The sequence below is a fragment of the Artemia sp. Qi Xiang Cuo genome, chromosome 11, assembly GCF_049724085.1.
Source record: "Artemia sp. Qi Xiang Cuo chromosome 11, ASM4972408v1, whole genome shotgun sequence".
Classification (NCBI taxonomy): domain Eukaryota; kingdom Metazoa; phylum Arthropoda; class Branchiopoda; order Anostraca; family Artemiidae; genus Artemia; species Artemia sp. Qi Xiang Cuo.
Genome location: NC_142804.1, coordinates 18,391,347 through 18,407,659, shown reverse-complemented (window position 1 = coordinate 18,407,659; position 16,313 = coordinate 18,391,347). Strand labels below are relative to the sequence as shown.

Sequence of the window (16,313 nt, the reverse complement as noted above, 5' to 3'; positions counted from 1 at the left end):
TGGAAAGGAGTTAGGTTAGGAAAATGAAACTCTCAGGGATGGGTCTACAGGTTAAAGTGTGTCCTGGGAAGTCATTTTGAAGAACCTAGGCCTACCTTCAGTTCTTCTCCCTCTAGAGGATCTTGGAATTTTGACAAAATAAGATTTTACCTTAATTTTCAGTTATCAGTTTCTTTTTCTCTGCCTTTAGTTCTGAAAAATGTAATTCTTGTTATTTGAGTAGAATTTTAACCCTTTGATGGCTGAATTATGAATCTGTGATAAGAAAAATTTGGTTTTACTTTTTACTAGTTTCCTAGGGTCCATGACATAAGGGCAACTGAGGAAAATCATTTTGTTTCAAATATTCATTTCACATAGAATATGGATCTTATAAGGCACATCAGCTAAATAGTGAAACAGTCTACTTAAACACTTGAGTGGTATGCTTTGAAACAATTCTTGTCTTTGGTTAAACAAAGGTGCACATGACACTTCAGGCACTTGACAAACGTGTGGGCAGGTTTTGCACAGGACTTGCATCTTTGTCTTTTGTCAACCAGCTCAGGCTAGTGGGCTGTGTTGTCAAAACAAATGCTGGAACTGGTGATGCTGTCACTCCTAGTTTTCTTCTGCGGTCTGGTAGTAACTGGAGACTTGATTGGTGGTCTACCTTTTCTTGTTGCAGGGATGACAGCACCTCTGAGCAGCCAGTCAGCAATATCTGCATAAAGCAAACAAAAGATAGGGGCTTCTCAGCATCAGATTGCACCTGTACAGTAACCAAGCATTGGCTATGCTGACATCAAGGAAGTAATAGATTAGATGTATGTGCCACTTCTTCCCCTTGATGTCAGTACAATATCACTCAATCAACATGTCCTTCAAGTCCACCCCACCCATGAACTTGTTATACTCTTTGACAACATGAGGTCTGGCTACATGGATTTGATTCTTCCTTTTTTTGTCTCACTGTTTGCATTGATCAAGTAGGTCAGGTCCAACATATGAAGAAATAAGATGGACCAGCTTATTGTTGTACAATTTTGTCACAACTATTCCAGAATGTTGCTCAACCTGCCAATCAAACAATACTCCAGAGCTTTTCAGCTTGTTGTCAGCTTCCAAGGGCGGAAGTTTCACTTTCTGCATTCTGTCGATTCCAATTGTTCCTACTGACTGGATTCCCATTTCCTGCAGTTTTTCTACAAGGTGAAAACTGCTGTAAAAATTGTCAAAGAACACTTTGAAGTTCTGGTTTTTCAGGAGATATTTGACTTGGTAGAGCACCACATCAGCACCAGCACCAAGGTCTGAACCAACAGTGGTTCCTTTACCACTGTAAATTTCAATGTTGTAAATTATTCCACTGGCTCCGTCTCTTGTAAATACTTTTATCTCCCACTTGTGTGGCTTGTCTTTGATGTACTGCTTGAACCCAAGCTGAGACTTGAACAGGACCTTTATTTGGGACTTCTTGCATATTCTTTGCCTATCATACAAGGGTTGAACCTTGAAGAGGGGGTTGTATCCTGGATTCCCCTTTTTGATTGCTTTGAAACTATCATTTGGATGGAAGAACTGTCTTATTCTTTTGAAGTGGTCATGTGCCAGTAGCATTAGCCACTGGAGGATATCATGTAGCTGTTTCCCAGTACATAGACATGTGGGGAAGTTTCACAGTTTCCATAAGCAAAAGGATTTCAAGGAATTGTTCCATTTCTTTGATAGTACATTTCAGCTCCAAGCCTTTCTCCTGCAGAGCATACTGATCCATCTCTTCTACAAGGATGCTTATAATTTCAGAGTCAAAAAACTTTTGGAAGAATGCATTGGAGTAACTAGAGACGAGTCAGGACTTAGCATTTGCCCTTTCCAGTCCACATCATTCTCTGGCACATGGGGTTTTCTTCCAGATTTGTCTCTTTTCAGCTGAAGATTTAGGAACCACATTTACTTCAGCTTCATCGTTTAATTGCACACAGCAGCAACTGGGAGGTGTGAAAGTGAATAAAGGATTGTTGACCAAATTTGTGAGAAAGAACATTTATTTCTACCCATATTTTACCATATCTGCTTATATTTGATATTAAGTTTCATTTTAAGAGGTTTTCCCTGGTGTTTCACTTTATTTACCTGCATTTTGATGTTAGAAAATTGTTATTTTCTATTCCCAAGGGACTTGTCCTTTGTCTGCTAATAAACAGCTGTTTGTTTGTTTGTAAATAAGGCCAGGCTGAGTTCAGTGTCCTTCTCTTTCTTCCGAATTTGCAGCCAGCAATAGAGCGCTGTTGCCAAACGCTCAATACTAAAAACACTATTGATTACGTTGGCTCGTCCGTTTTTGCGTTTTTTTGGTGGATAATTTGTGCAGAAAGGAGCAATAGCAAACAAACAAGAGGCCGAATTGGTACAATCGGGATTTTAATCCTTAAACTGCTGGGACTAGGTGATTTGAGTATTGCACTTCCCACATTCTGTCTACCTCGAAAATTGTCAAGGCAATAACTTTAGCTTTCTGAGCATCAACAAAATACACACCTGTGAAGTTTTTTTGTAAACATTGATGTTCCAGAACATTTTTCACGTGCTCCCGCTTTTTTAAATTTGGCGCCGAGAGAGTAAAACCAGTGAGCTATTCGTCCTATACTTGTAAAAATGCCGCCGAAACGACCTAGCACGAGTCCGACAAAGGGACCTGAACAGTGTGCAGTTTGTGGTTGTAATTTAGATGAAGAATCAAGTGCGATGAATTGTGATGGTTGCAATCGATGGCTTTGTATAGATTGTCTTGAAATGACTGAGCTAGAGTATGCTCTCTTAACAAAGATGACAAGGCGTAGTGGATACAAGTGTCTTTGTCTTATGTTTAAAGGTGAAAAACAAGCAAGACTAACTGCAATAGATATGCAAAATGTTATTACGAAGTCCCTTGAACTGCTCCAACCAGCCTTAGCGGTTATTTGGCATATTAATCAGAAAATTAAAGATGACGTCAAAATTTCTGTTAGTGAGTTTAAGCGTGAAGTGATCGAAGACATGGATCATAGATTTCAAGCCATTGAGACGCGGATAGATACCCTCAAGCAAACGACTGGCACCGCTGTTGACCAGGACTTGCTGAATAGTCTTGTAGTCTCGCAGGTACAAGCTTTAAAAAGCTATCTTGATAGCTACTCAGAGATCAAAATGAAGCAGTTAATAGTCAAAGATAGAGACAGACAGAGACATAAACTGAACCTTGTTGTGTTTGGAGTGCCGGCAAAACCAGAAGACGGACAGTTTATTCAGCAGTATTTGTCTCAAGAGTATAGCTTTCCAAATATATCCGTCATAAATCCCCGTCGCTTAGCTAACCCGAATAACCAAACTAACTCAAACTCACCAATCATTTTTTCCTTTGTCAACCTTGAAACAAAGAAAAAATTCTCCAGAAGTCGTATGAAAAGAGAGGAACTGGTAGAATTCAGTTCAGAAACGACGTATCCAAAGCAGACCGGACTAAAAGAGCCAAGCTATATGAAGAGATCCAAGCTCGGCGAGCAAATGGAGAGAAGGATATTGTGATTTGGGGTGGCAAAATCGTATCAAAAAACTTGTCACCTCCAGCTCCTCCAACTCATATGGAACTCTAAGTGGGCTGCCAAAACCTGTACATAGTTTCTCTTCTAGTGCATTATTAGATGTAAGTGATACTTTTGCTAGTGGGGAGTCGGACGATTGTTTTTACAGTGCTAGATCTGGACAAACCATTGATTCACCGAGTTCTGAAAAATCATCAACTCCCTCTGATAGTGGAAGCTCTGGGAAGATTAGTGCCCCTAGTGTTATTTTCAGCAATGCTGACTGTCTAACTTCAAAGTTTCAATAAATTAAGTGTGTTATTATATCAGGTGCTTCATATATTTATGCCTTCTATGAAGTCAGACCAAAAAGGACTGCTATCCCTCTGACAGAACAACAGATATAGATACTGGGATACAAAATAATTATCAACATATCAAAGGAGGAAGGAAGGGGACTCGTCCTATACATCCGAGATACTTTCCAGGTAAGAAATATTAATACTGAATATGAGCCTTACCTAGAACAAGCGTGGATTTCTATAAACCTACCTGGTGAGAGAATATAGATTGGTATAATTTACAGAAGTCTTAGTTCCCTTAATTTAGAAAGGTCCCTGTTAGAAGAAGTAAAATCAATTGATAGAAATATAACGCTGACAGGAAACCTTCTCACAGTCAGGGATTTTAACCTACCTTCCGTCCAATGGATAGATGGTTGTGGCTATTCTGTACAGAAATAAGTTGTAACTTTTCTTGAGAGTCTAGCTAACTATTCACTTTACCACGCTTTAATTTTTCCGACTCGGCACGGGGAGGGCCACCCCCCATCATGGCTGTACCTTTTAATATTACACGACCATGAAGCGCTCTTAAACGTGGCCCAACTACCACCCTTTGGTGCAAGGGATCACGCTACCATACGATGCTCCCTTAGACTGTATCCCGAAAAATCCGTTTTTACCAAACATGTGTATAGAGATTACCATCTGATGAAGCAAGAGTTGCTGGGGCAGGATTGGTCCTTTATCACTGAGAATGATGTTGATAAATCGTGGAATATGATAAAGAAAATACTTCTAGAGGATTCAGAGAAAAATACTGTAGTAAGATGGGCTCGTAAAACCAAAACGCTACCATTTTTGACTAAAGAATTAAAGAGAGCAAGAAATAAAAAGAAAAGGTATTGGAGACTATATAAACAGAATATACACAATAAGAACCACTACACAAAATATACCAAGACACGAAATCAAGTCTGAAATCTATCCAGAAAGTTATTTGAACAGCATGAGGAGGCTGTAGCAGCAGTAAGCAAGTTAAATCCAAAGCGCTTTTGGAATTATGCCTCAGCCCGTAAACCTGGGAGACACTCTGTTACGCGACTTAAAGATAGTGACTGTTTAACAGATGATCCAATAGAAATTGCCAATGCCGTAAATATGCAGTTTACATCTGTAATTACTCAACTTGATAATGCCCCGCTTCCCGACCCCCACCCCTATACCCGCCTACCCCCTCTGCCGCCGCGTACAGGCCGGAGGGGAGATGTTGAGGCACGCCTCAAACAGGTGTCTCCAAAGAAGTCGGTGGGACCTGATGGTGTACACCCAAGGCTTCTTAAAGAATTGCATGTTGAACTATCAGGCCCACTCACTCACCTTTTTCAGAAATCCCTTGATGAAAAGTGTATCTCGCAGGATTGGCGCACAGCCCACATAACTTCCATACATAAGGGTGGCAGCAAAGAAGACACAAGCCATTACCGGCCAATCAGTGTCACCACTTCAGTCGGTAAGCTACCAGAAGCGATTGTTCACACTTCAATCCTGAAACACTTGACAACCAATAGACTGTTCTCATCATGTCAGAATGGCTTTAGGTGTGGTCGGTCGGTTGAAACAAACTTGATTGATTCTTATAATTATATCACCGATCTTCTAGACCTGGGGTTCCCAGTCGATATCATACTACTCGATTTGGCAAAGGCATTTGACAAAGTCTGCCATAAAAGACTTCGAATCAAGCTCCAAGCTATTGGGGTGAGTGGCGGTGTGGTTGAGTGGGTGATGCAGTTCTTAACAGATAGGAAACAGACAGTTAAAGTATTTGGCAAGGATGGAAGGACGTTTTTCTCTGAGGTGGCCGCTGTTGGAAGTGGTGTCCCCCAGGGCACGGTTTTGGGTCCAACTATATTTAATATATATATAAATGACATGCCAAAAATCCTAAACAATAAAGTAAGCCTCTACGCTGATGACTCGAAACTTATCGGTCGTGCAGACACAGCAGAGAATATTAAGTCAATCCAACTGGACCTCGATACATTCACTCACTGGACTAATATTTGGAGGCTTGAATTCAACGCATCAAAATGCAAGATTCTCCACATTGGGAAGAAAAACCCACACACTCAGTACCATATGGATTGTAGGGATGGGTCCCGAAATGCCATTTCCAGCAGCCATGCGGAGAAAGATCTTGGTGTCCTGGTAGACAACGAATTGAAATTTCATATTCATGCACAAGCGACTATTGCGAAGGCTAATCAGACTCTTGGCTTAATCAAAAGAACGTTCACTAGCATATCTCCAACTGTTATGACCAAGCTATACAAGAGTCTAGTTCGACCAAGGCTAGAGTTTGGAATGTGTAACGCATGCCCAATCAATAAGACATACCAAGCAGCTCTAGAATCAGTCCAGAGGAGGGCAACAAAATGTATTAGAGACCTCTATGATGTCTCTTATCCATCCCGTCTCCGTAAGCTTAGAATACCATCTCTAACATATCGTCGTAAACGAGGCAATGTGATAACAGCATACAAGCTCCTAAATGCTGAGGATACCATTCCTGGCCTTTTTCAACTGGACAATTCAAACAGAACTCGTGGTCATTCTCAAAAGCAATTCCGAAAACGAGCCAACACCAGACTAAGGAACAAGTTCTTCTCAAATAGAGTTGTCAGCTTGTGGAACTCCCTTAGTGAAAAAACAGTAACCTCTACCAGCGTGGATGCGTTCAAGTCATCAGTGAATAGAGAGTGGATCAACAAACCGTGGTGCACCAGTTGGGATGCCACAAATGATGATTAATTATCATCACTGAAGCTTGCGGACACTGGATTCGTCCTATCGCTAGCAAGTGCGATTTAAAGTAAGGTAAGGTAATTGTGGAGGGATTTTGCAGACTTTAGGTGAGACTTTGCTCTTGACTGAGTGGTAGATTGTATTCATTGTTGCTGTCATCCCAATTACTATTGTGTTTGTCTTCAGCTAATTTGCAAAAGAGAGGGTCATTGTTGTCTTCAGAATTCTCCAAATTCATGTCAGAGAGATTGCCGTCTGGCTCTAAGACATAGGAAACAGCAGTACTGAGGTCCACTCTTCTTAGTCATCCTTTGTGTCCCCTCTTCCATTCTTCCTGCAGACTTTCTTCACTTCTTGCTATTGCCTCATCAACTAATGAAGAGGTTGAAGACTCCATAATCTCAATGGCTCTTCAGCTGCTGATAGTAGAATGTAAACATGCAAATTGGGTGGATAATGCATGGGTTGTATATGGATAGCCTTATGGTTTTAAACAAATTCATTCATTTAAACTGATCTTTATATCTGCAAGTTAGCTGTTTATAGGTCAACCAGGATCAAACATTATAAATTAGCTGTTTATAGGTCAACCAGGATGAATTATTATAAATTAGCTGTTTATAGGTCAACCAGGATCAAAATTGGGTATGGCATTTCATAATTTACTGGATTTCGTTTTTGCTGCTCCCAACAAAGATTCCACTCCCAAAAAGATGTTGCTCCTAAGAAACAATTGCACCCTCCATTCTGTAAGACATTATAGGATTATAATTCAGCAGAATCAAAACCAAAATACTTGCCTGGCACAAAAACCTAAGCCTCCAAAAATAAGTAGATAAGTGGATTTAATATTTGGAAGTAGAATAGTCCCAAAATAAGTATTCTACTACCAAAATAAGTAGAAGTGGAAACACTGGCCACATTACTAAAAAATATTCATGTTGAATGAGAAAGCTAAAGGAAAGTGGAAACACTTCTAAGATTTTCGATGCAATGTGTGTAAACTATACAGAACTTTTCAGCGGGTTGTTATTGTACTCCCTCCCCTAGGGCAGATGGACCTTATAAGATACATACTTAAAAACCGTCTTTGCTTATGGATGAATAAAAGGTTTTGAATAAAAACAATACAGATGGAACCATCAGACACTAACAAACACCACAAGATTTTTTTCCTTCGCCAATCAACATAAACGTCAATACTACTTGAGTCAAATTTAATTCATTCCACAAAATCTGAAAAATTTCACTCTGTCAAATTCAGTACTGTGTGCACATTGTTAGATGAATCTAAAGTGGCAAAGTAATATACCATTCGATAGCTCTCGGTCTCTTGTTTCTGGCTATGCAGATAATTTCTCGTTCCAACCAATCAGAAAGGAGCTATAGGCGAAAATCTTGGTGTGCCTTATAAGAACCAACAGCCATCAAAGGGTTAAGCCATATCAATTTTTTTTTCAAAATTTAGGAAATATATTTGCATATCTTTAAAACTTTATAAATTCAGATTGAGCAAAGTTGTGAAGCTGAAAACAATTTTGTTGTGCTTCATTTAAGCAGAAAATCTATATTGCAAGGTTTCAATTTTATAATGCAGAGATTTTTAAAGGTCATCAAAGGTCAGGACCATCTAGAAAGAGAAGGAGAGGAAGTAGGTACTTCAAAATACCTTCCTGGGAGATACTTTACCCTGTAGACCCATTCCTGAAAGTTTCATTTTTCTAACCTAACCCCTTTCCAAGATAGCCAAAAGGAGCTAAAGCAGAATTTTACCCTATAATTTAGCTAGGATGAAAGTGAAAACATCATTTGATGCCTTTTTTTATGCTCTTTCATAATACAATAATTGCTTCTGTTGCAAATTGCATCTTGAGCCCTTAAAGGGGCCCCAAAGGTATTCCATTTTTGTAACCACATAAAGAAGTTATAACCTAACCTGCTAAATACTTGATTTTCAATTCAGGCCATTTTCCTGCCATTTCAAGTTTTTCAAATGCCATCAACAAAAATAGTGCTGAAGTTTGCAATTTGAAACTTTGCCATTGACAATACAGGGTATATATTTGAACACTAGGGGGGTGGGGTGGGGGGGGGGTTGGGAGTAAAGTTCATGGTAAATTTGCAGCAGGTCATATAATTTAGCTGGGATGAAAGTGAAAACATCATTTGATGCTTTTTTTATGCTCTTTCATTATTCTTGTAAAATACCTTTGGGGCCCCTTTAAGGGCTCAAAAGGCAACTTGCAACAGAAGCAATTATTGCATTATGAAAAAGCATAAAAGAGGCATCAAATGATGTTTTCATTTTCATCCTAGCTAAATTATAGGGCCACCTAGAAATTAACCAAAGAGATGAATAAAATTGGCTATGGATAAAGTTACTGAATATCTAGAAGATGCAGCCAGATGGCATAATAGTAAAATATTGTACTGTGTTAAAGAAATTAAGAAAGAACAGTCAATCTGGATCTTTCCCAGTTAAAGATAGGAATAGGGCCACAACTTGTGATAATGAAAAAGTTAAAGAGAGGTGGCCAGAAACTTTTGAGAATGTGCCAACTGGAAATGATATGGAAGAGAATAGAAAAAAATACTTGGGAAGTGAAGAAAGTTTTATTTTGCAAAGAAGAATAAATAAAAGTACTAAACAAATGAAAAAAAAAAGAATAAGGTCACAGATGCTGATAGTATGGTAAATGAGTTTTTTTTTCAAATATGGTTGTTTTGGAATTAAAGATAAATTACCAAAGATTATGAATATGATTTTTGAAAAGGGGGAAATATGTAGTGATTTTAGAAAAGTTTTAATTTCCTTGGTTTCTGTAGGAAGCAAATTACTTCATATGATGATTCTTTTAGACTTAGAGATGATGTAGATAAAGTATAAAGATAAGCACCATAAAGCAAAGATAAGTAAAAAGTATAAAGATAAGGGGTTTTAGGAAGGGGAGAGGATGCACCAAACAAGTTTTTACTCTTGGATTAACAACTAAGAAGTGCCTGGGTCATCAAACCTGTTCTGTCCTAAGTTTTACAGATGTGTAAGTTTTTAATTCAGCAGATAGAAGAGCTTTAGCAAAGATCCTATCCTTGTATGCTATACCAGATGATTTCATTAAACTAATTAGTATTATATGCAGAATTAATATTACCATGTTCAAAGTAGAAAATGAGATTAGTAGCTGGTTTTGCATTGTTTTAACAGGTTGTATTCTATCCCTATTTATATGGATCCTTCTGGTGGCTTTGTCTTAAGGAACACAGCAAAGGCTATGGGAGAGCATGGCATCAAATGGGAAAGTAAAAGTTATCTAGAATTGCATTATTCTGATGAATTGAGTGTCCTAGATGAAGATTGTTGCAAAATGAATTATTTTTTGGAGGTTTTGAGGGAATAGGTTTGAAAGTTCATGTTAAGAAGACCAAGTTGCTAAGACTAGGAGTAAATAAAGATGAAGAGTTGATGCTGGGTAACAAGAGGATTCATCAATTGGATACCTTCATTTACCTAGGTACCATTATTAATAAAGTTGGTGGATGTTTTGAAGATGTTAAAAATAGAATAGTCAATACCCAGGGCATTGTTTCACAGTTTAAAAGAGTTTGGAAGAATAGGTAGATAAAGTAAGGTTTTGGTTAAGTATGGTCAAGTATGGTTTTGAAATGTAGGCATTCCAAAAGACAGGAGGATTTGTGTGATGTTTTCCAGAAGAATTGTCTACAGATTCTTTTTGGTACCCATCTGACTGACCATATTTTGAATAGTAAGCTGTAAAAAAAAGTGTGGTTCTATCCTGCTTTTTATTGCTATAACCAGAGCGAATTTGAGATTGCTAGGACATGTTCTGCAGATGAAGGATGACAGATTGTCCCTTTTGGCCAACCATTGAGGGCCAAAACAAAAAGTAGATTGTCCCTAAATAGGGCAGAAAGAGGATTTAAAGGAAATTGGAACTTCATGGGAGGGTTTAAAGAGGGAGGCTTTTAATAGATTAGGATAGAGGAGTAGCATGTGTGGCTCTGTTGGTCTCATGCAGCTTGGTGCTGTAGTGAGTTTTTAGTAGTATTAGTATTTCTTTGGCACTGGTCTACAATCACTCCTCAAAATAACTTACCAAAGAGATTATTAAGACTCAGGATCTATTCATTAAAACTCATTATCAAACTGAACTGCTTTTCAACTTTACCCCTCTTGAATTTTATTAAACACATCATCTAGAACTTTACTGCAGATAGAGTCCTTGGCATTATAAACTATAAGAATACACAGCAAAATTAAAATTTTTGCTTTATATTATGCAGTATGTTTTATTAATTAGATTTTCATATTTCCTTCCATTATTATCCACATCTTGTTATCCAGAACTGGTAGTCAAAATTCAGTTTTCACTCTAGGCTGAAAAATACTTTCATCTTTGCAGATTCTATTGCAAAGGATTTTGTGCTGCATTTTTGTCTGAACTAGAAAAAAATATATACAATTAATGATAAGGAAAGAGTTAAAGAGAGATGGCCAGGACATTTTGAGAATATGCTAAACCAAGATAGAGTTGCAGGAAAAGAAAAGAGGAATATGAAAAAGTTTGTGACACCTTGAATGTGAAGTAAGATTTGTTCTGTGTGAGGAAGAATTAGTGACAGTACTGAAAGGATTAAAAAATAATAAGGCTCCAGGTGCTGATAGTGTGGTAAATGAGTTTCTTAAATATGGTGGCTCTGAGGTTAGAAATAAGTTGCTGAAGATTATGAATATGATTTTTGAAAAGGGGAAGTACCAAGTGATGTTAGAAGAACTTTAATTAAACCCCTCTTTAAGAAAGGTGATAAGAGCGAGTGTGGTAATTATAGAGGAATTAGCTAGGTTTCTGTAGGAAGCAAATTACTTCATATGATGATGCTTTCAGACTCAGAGGTGATGTAGATAAAGTTTAAAGACAAGAACAGTAGGGTTTTAACAAGGGAAAAGAATGCATCCACCAAATTTTTACTCTTGTATTAACAACTAAGAAGTGCCTGGGTCAATAAAGATACACTAGCAGTAAAGTTTGATAAAGAAAAAAAAACACATCTTAGCATGCCCATAATTAGTCAACAACAAATTCTACAAATAGCAACTAAAGAGTTTTAAGAATCTGTGAAATTCCTGGATTATTAGAAAAAAACCTGTAAGCTAACAGTTTGAAAATGACTGAACATATTAGTCTCAGCTCATGTGAAAAAACCAGTCACGTGTGTATGGGGGGATTTGGTCCCTCGCTCCAATTCTAAATTTAATTCAAACTTGAATGAGAGCCAGTCTTGATTCATTGCATAACCATAAGGTATCAAAAGTAATACAAGAAAACTAGATAATTTGAATGGTCAATTCTATTTTTCACTTGAATTGCAAAAATTTTCCATCCTCAATTTTTTAGTGGTTGTTTAAAGAACTGTAGCAACTTTAGTTACCTTTGCTTGTCTCTTTTTCTTATTAATACATTTTTAGCCGTCATATTAAAAAGTTTGCAAAGGTCTTAGACCCCCCCCCCCCCAACCCTACCGTACCAAACTCATATAAAAATGCCTATATGTATGTCTGTCCTGATAAAATACTATCATTTAAACAGAGAAGAAGCTATTATATATTGTTCTTTTATATAATAGTTATATGTTATATATTGTTCTTTTATTTGGCCAATACTGGAGTTTGCTTGTCCAGTGTGGAATTTTGGTCTTTCTTCAGAGCATATTTATAAGATTTAAAATGTCCAGAAACTAGCACTTAGAATCATAAATGGTGAAGGGAAGGTTCAATATCATTATCTACTAGGTAAGTTCAAGCTCACCACGTTGGCTGAGAGAAGGAACCCCTTATGCCTTCGTTTCGGTACCAAGACCCTGTCTGTTCCTTGATTACGTTCCATCATCCCCGAACCCTACCTTCCCACCCGCAACAGACCATCCCGTATAAAATCCCAAAAAGTCTTCAAACTGACTCCCATCCCCGCTAAACATGAAAGATATCGGAAGAGTTTTGTTCCGAATTTTGTTGAGTTATATAATAGCCAGGTAAATAAGTCTTTAATTTTATTGTTATCTATTTATTTTTTTTCTTTTTGACTTTTTAACTAAATTTTTTACTCATCATATTTTTTTATGTATTTTCATTAATTTATTGTTTTCTTTTTTGTTTTTATTTTTGACTTTCTAATTAAGTGTAGACCTTGTTCATGTATTTTTTTACAATGAATTATGTTTGAAGTGATATATATATATATATATATATATATATATATATATATATATATATATATATATATATATATATATATATATATATATATATATATATATATAGTATATAGTGCTTTTTTTGGATGTAAAATTCAAATTTGGCAAACATGCTGTGAAAGAAATTTTTAACATTTTATTCTTATCTGTTCCAAGTCATTAATAACCCTTGGGCTAAGGAATACATACCCTTTTCTTATCTTAACCGGCTCTTGGGTGTGTTGACATTGACTATGGTGCTTCATCTAATTAGAGTCTTGCTTTGTGATTGTTTTTTGGGTAGTTGTCATGTTGCTGGATCTCTGATTACCTATCTAATACCAATGATAGTAATAAATGCCGATCTGAATATCTAACTACTTATGTTAAAATCTAAATACCAATGATGGCACTTTTAGTGTTGAATTTTATGGGGTAAAAGTAGTCCTTTAAGTGCATCAAACAGGCCTTTGATGCACTTATCTGCTCTTTTTTTGACAGCTTTTATGACTTGAGTATCATTTTTTTTAGACAGAACCAATCAGTTGAGTTTTGGTCTAATTATTGCTTTATAGAGTTTTATGAATACATCAGCTGTTTAAGTGGTAATTGATCTGTCAAGGAGACTAATTGTCAAGGAGACAAGGAGGTAATTGATCTATCAACAGTTGGCTTTGGATACACTATTTATCTTTTACTCATCTCTTCCTTTGTGTTTTATTTTCTCATTCAACTGAATGCATCATATTCTGAAAGAGTCACTAATTCTACTTATTTACAGTGGCTGAGTGATAAGAAAAGAAGAGCATTGATGAAAAAGGATGTTGGTAAGTTTTTTTTTACTCCAAATTCTCTTGTTTTCCAATGAGAAGCTATGAAATACGAAAAATTTCAATATCTCTTTCATAAAGGGTCAGATGCGAGAAATAAAAGGATAAAACAAATAAAACATTTTGTGCTGGAACTTAAAAGTACAAGTAAAATATTCAGAAGGTTGGATGTCTTTGGAGTTTCCCTTTCTTTAGCCAATTACCAATTCCTTTTCTTTAGTCAATAATGATTTCAACAAAATAGATAATATAAAAATTGTGACTTGAAACATTACAAAGCTGAAAGACAATTACCGGATTGATTTTTTAACCAACGAATTCAGAGACTTGCACTAGGCTTGTGAGGAGTTTCGGAAACTTCCAGGGCTAGGAAACATTAGGTAATATAGAATTTAATTATTCAGATAGGAAGGCTAAGATACATAAGAAGGGAGTAAGACTTAAGATGCACACAGAAGCATCTAAGTCTTGCTTAGGTCCAGAAGCCAGAATTCTAGTTGGTTGCTTTATGCCCAAAAGTGTAAGCTATCAGTAATAGGGATTTATGCTCTTGTGGAACCAACTGACAGAACCAGTGGTGACTCAGATAAGTTTTAAATGTAGTTACAGGAAACCAAGGGACAAGATTCCAGGTAAACATATTGCATTTTTATTAGGGGACTTCAATGGAAAATAGTTTCGAAGTAGAAGATTCTTAGGATGGAAAGTTAGAAACACAGGTAGGAATACTTGCGAATAATACGCTTTAAGGTTGGTTTACCAGAAAAAGGGTATGTACAAGAAGTTTTTAAGGGATGGACAAGAATAAAAGAGAAGTAAAGGAAGTAGAGGAACTAGCCGAGTGGTTAGCGCGCTAGAATTACAAACCTGTCCGTTAATAAGGTAAGATATTAATTTAAGAAAATCATTATCACAAGCCCCGAGGGGCCAAATTTGGACTTCAGAGTCAAAAATAAAGTTGCCATTAGGGCAGGGGTTCAAGCCCTTGTGTTGCTAATTATTTGGTTAGGAAGGGAGTTCAGTGTCGTGACTGTAAGATCAACCAGAGTCGACCCAGCTCTAAATGGGTAGCTGGAAATATCTGGGGAAGGTTAACAGGAAGCGTGTGCGGTGGCACAGGATGGCTGGCACCCAACCCTCCACTGTACTTCCTGGCTGAGAGGCCATGAAACGGAGATGAGCCCCAGTGGTTTGGACTATACAATCTAGTGCCACATCATTTACCTTTTCCTAAGGGAAGTAGAGAGAACATTAAAGTTGGACTTGAGGAAATGTGAAATGAAGGCCATGGATAAAATTGCCGAGGATTTGGGAGATTCAGTCAAACATCATAATGGTAAGAAGTTGTATCGAAATATTAAGAAATTAAGAGGAAGTAGTCTGACTGGACTTGTCCCAATTAAAGATGGGAACGAGTACTCAGTTGATGATAAACAAAAGGTTAAAGAAAGATGGGCAACACATTTTAAAAATGTGCAAAACCATGAAAGAATCATATGAAATGATATAAAAAAGAATGGAAAATTCTTTTTCCAAGTTGGAAGCAAAGAGAGATGTATTTTACAGGGGGGAATCAGAGACAATGCTTAAAAATGGAAAAATGATGAGGCCTCAGATGCTGATAGCGTGGAAAAGGGTTTTTAAAATATGATGATTGTGAAGTTAGAGATAAAGATTACCGATATGGTTTTTAGGAAGGGGAAGTATCTACTGGTTTTAGGAAAACTATTGTAAAAGTCCTCTATAAGAAATTCCCATGAAGCATCTGAATTTAAGATATCAAGTGATATGTAAAATGCCTGGTTTTGCTGCAAGTACAAGTAAAAAAGTTTATAAGAAAGGTGATAAGAGTGAGTGTGGTAATTACATAGGCATTAGCTTGATTTCTGTTTGAAGCAAATTACTTAGCATGGTGATACTCTCTCAGGAAAATGTGAAAACTATAGTTTTCAGGGATTCTGAATAATCAGACCCCTTTAGTCCTCAGTTTTATAGATTATGAACAGGAATTTGATTCACCTAAGAGAATAGGTTTAGTAAAGGTCCTATCTTATATAGTATACCAAATAAGTAGGCTACATTAAAGTAATTAGGGCTATATACGAAAATAGTATTGCTGCTATTAAGGTAGAAAAAAGGTTACTAGTGGGCTTGGTTCGGAATCCAAGCTAAACAGGATTGTGTCCTATCCAAATTTACACAGCTTATTATTGATGGACTTAGAAACTTTTTGATGGCCCTTAGGAACGCAGCAAAGGCTCTAAGAGACCATAGTGTCAAATGGGTAGGTAAAACTTCCATAGACTTAGATGATGCAGATGGTTTGAGTACAATGTTCTAGATAAAGACATTTGACTAGAGTGCAAGGATAAGTTCGAAAATTAGTGTAGACTAGTAAAAAATTAGGGTGAATTAGTGATGTTAGGTAACGAGAAAATTGATCAAGTAGATAACTTCTCTTGCCTGGGTAGTGTCATTAGTAGAGCTAGTGGATACAAGGAAGAGGTGGAAAGTAGAATAGCAAAGGTGGAGTGGATTTTTCGCAGTTAAAAAAAGTTTGAAAAAATAGAAAGAAAAGTCTGCGGATCAAGATTATGTCATTC

The 16,313-nt window shown here is 36.9% G+C and overlaps 1 protein-coding gene across 1 annotated transcript in view; it reads left to right on the top strand.

The window, feature by feature from the left end:
* Positions 1–16,313, top strand: part of l(2)34Fd (nucleolar protein 10 lethal (2) 34Fd) — an 81,052-nt gene that overhangs the window by 876 nt on the left and 63,863 nt on the right. The window contains exon 2 of the mRNA XM_089097096.1: positions 13,662–13,707. Within this exon, the coding sequence (XP_088953222.1) occupies positions 13,662–13,707 (46 nt within the window). The remainder of the gene's footprint in view (positions 1–13,661; positions 13,708–16,313) is intronic.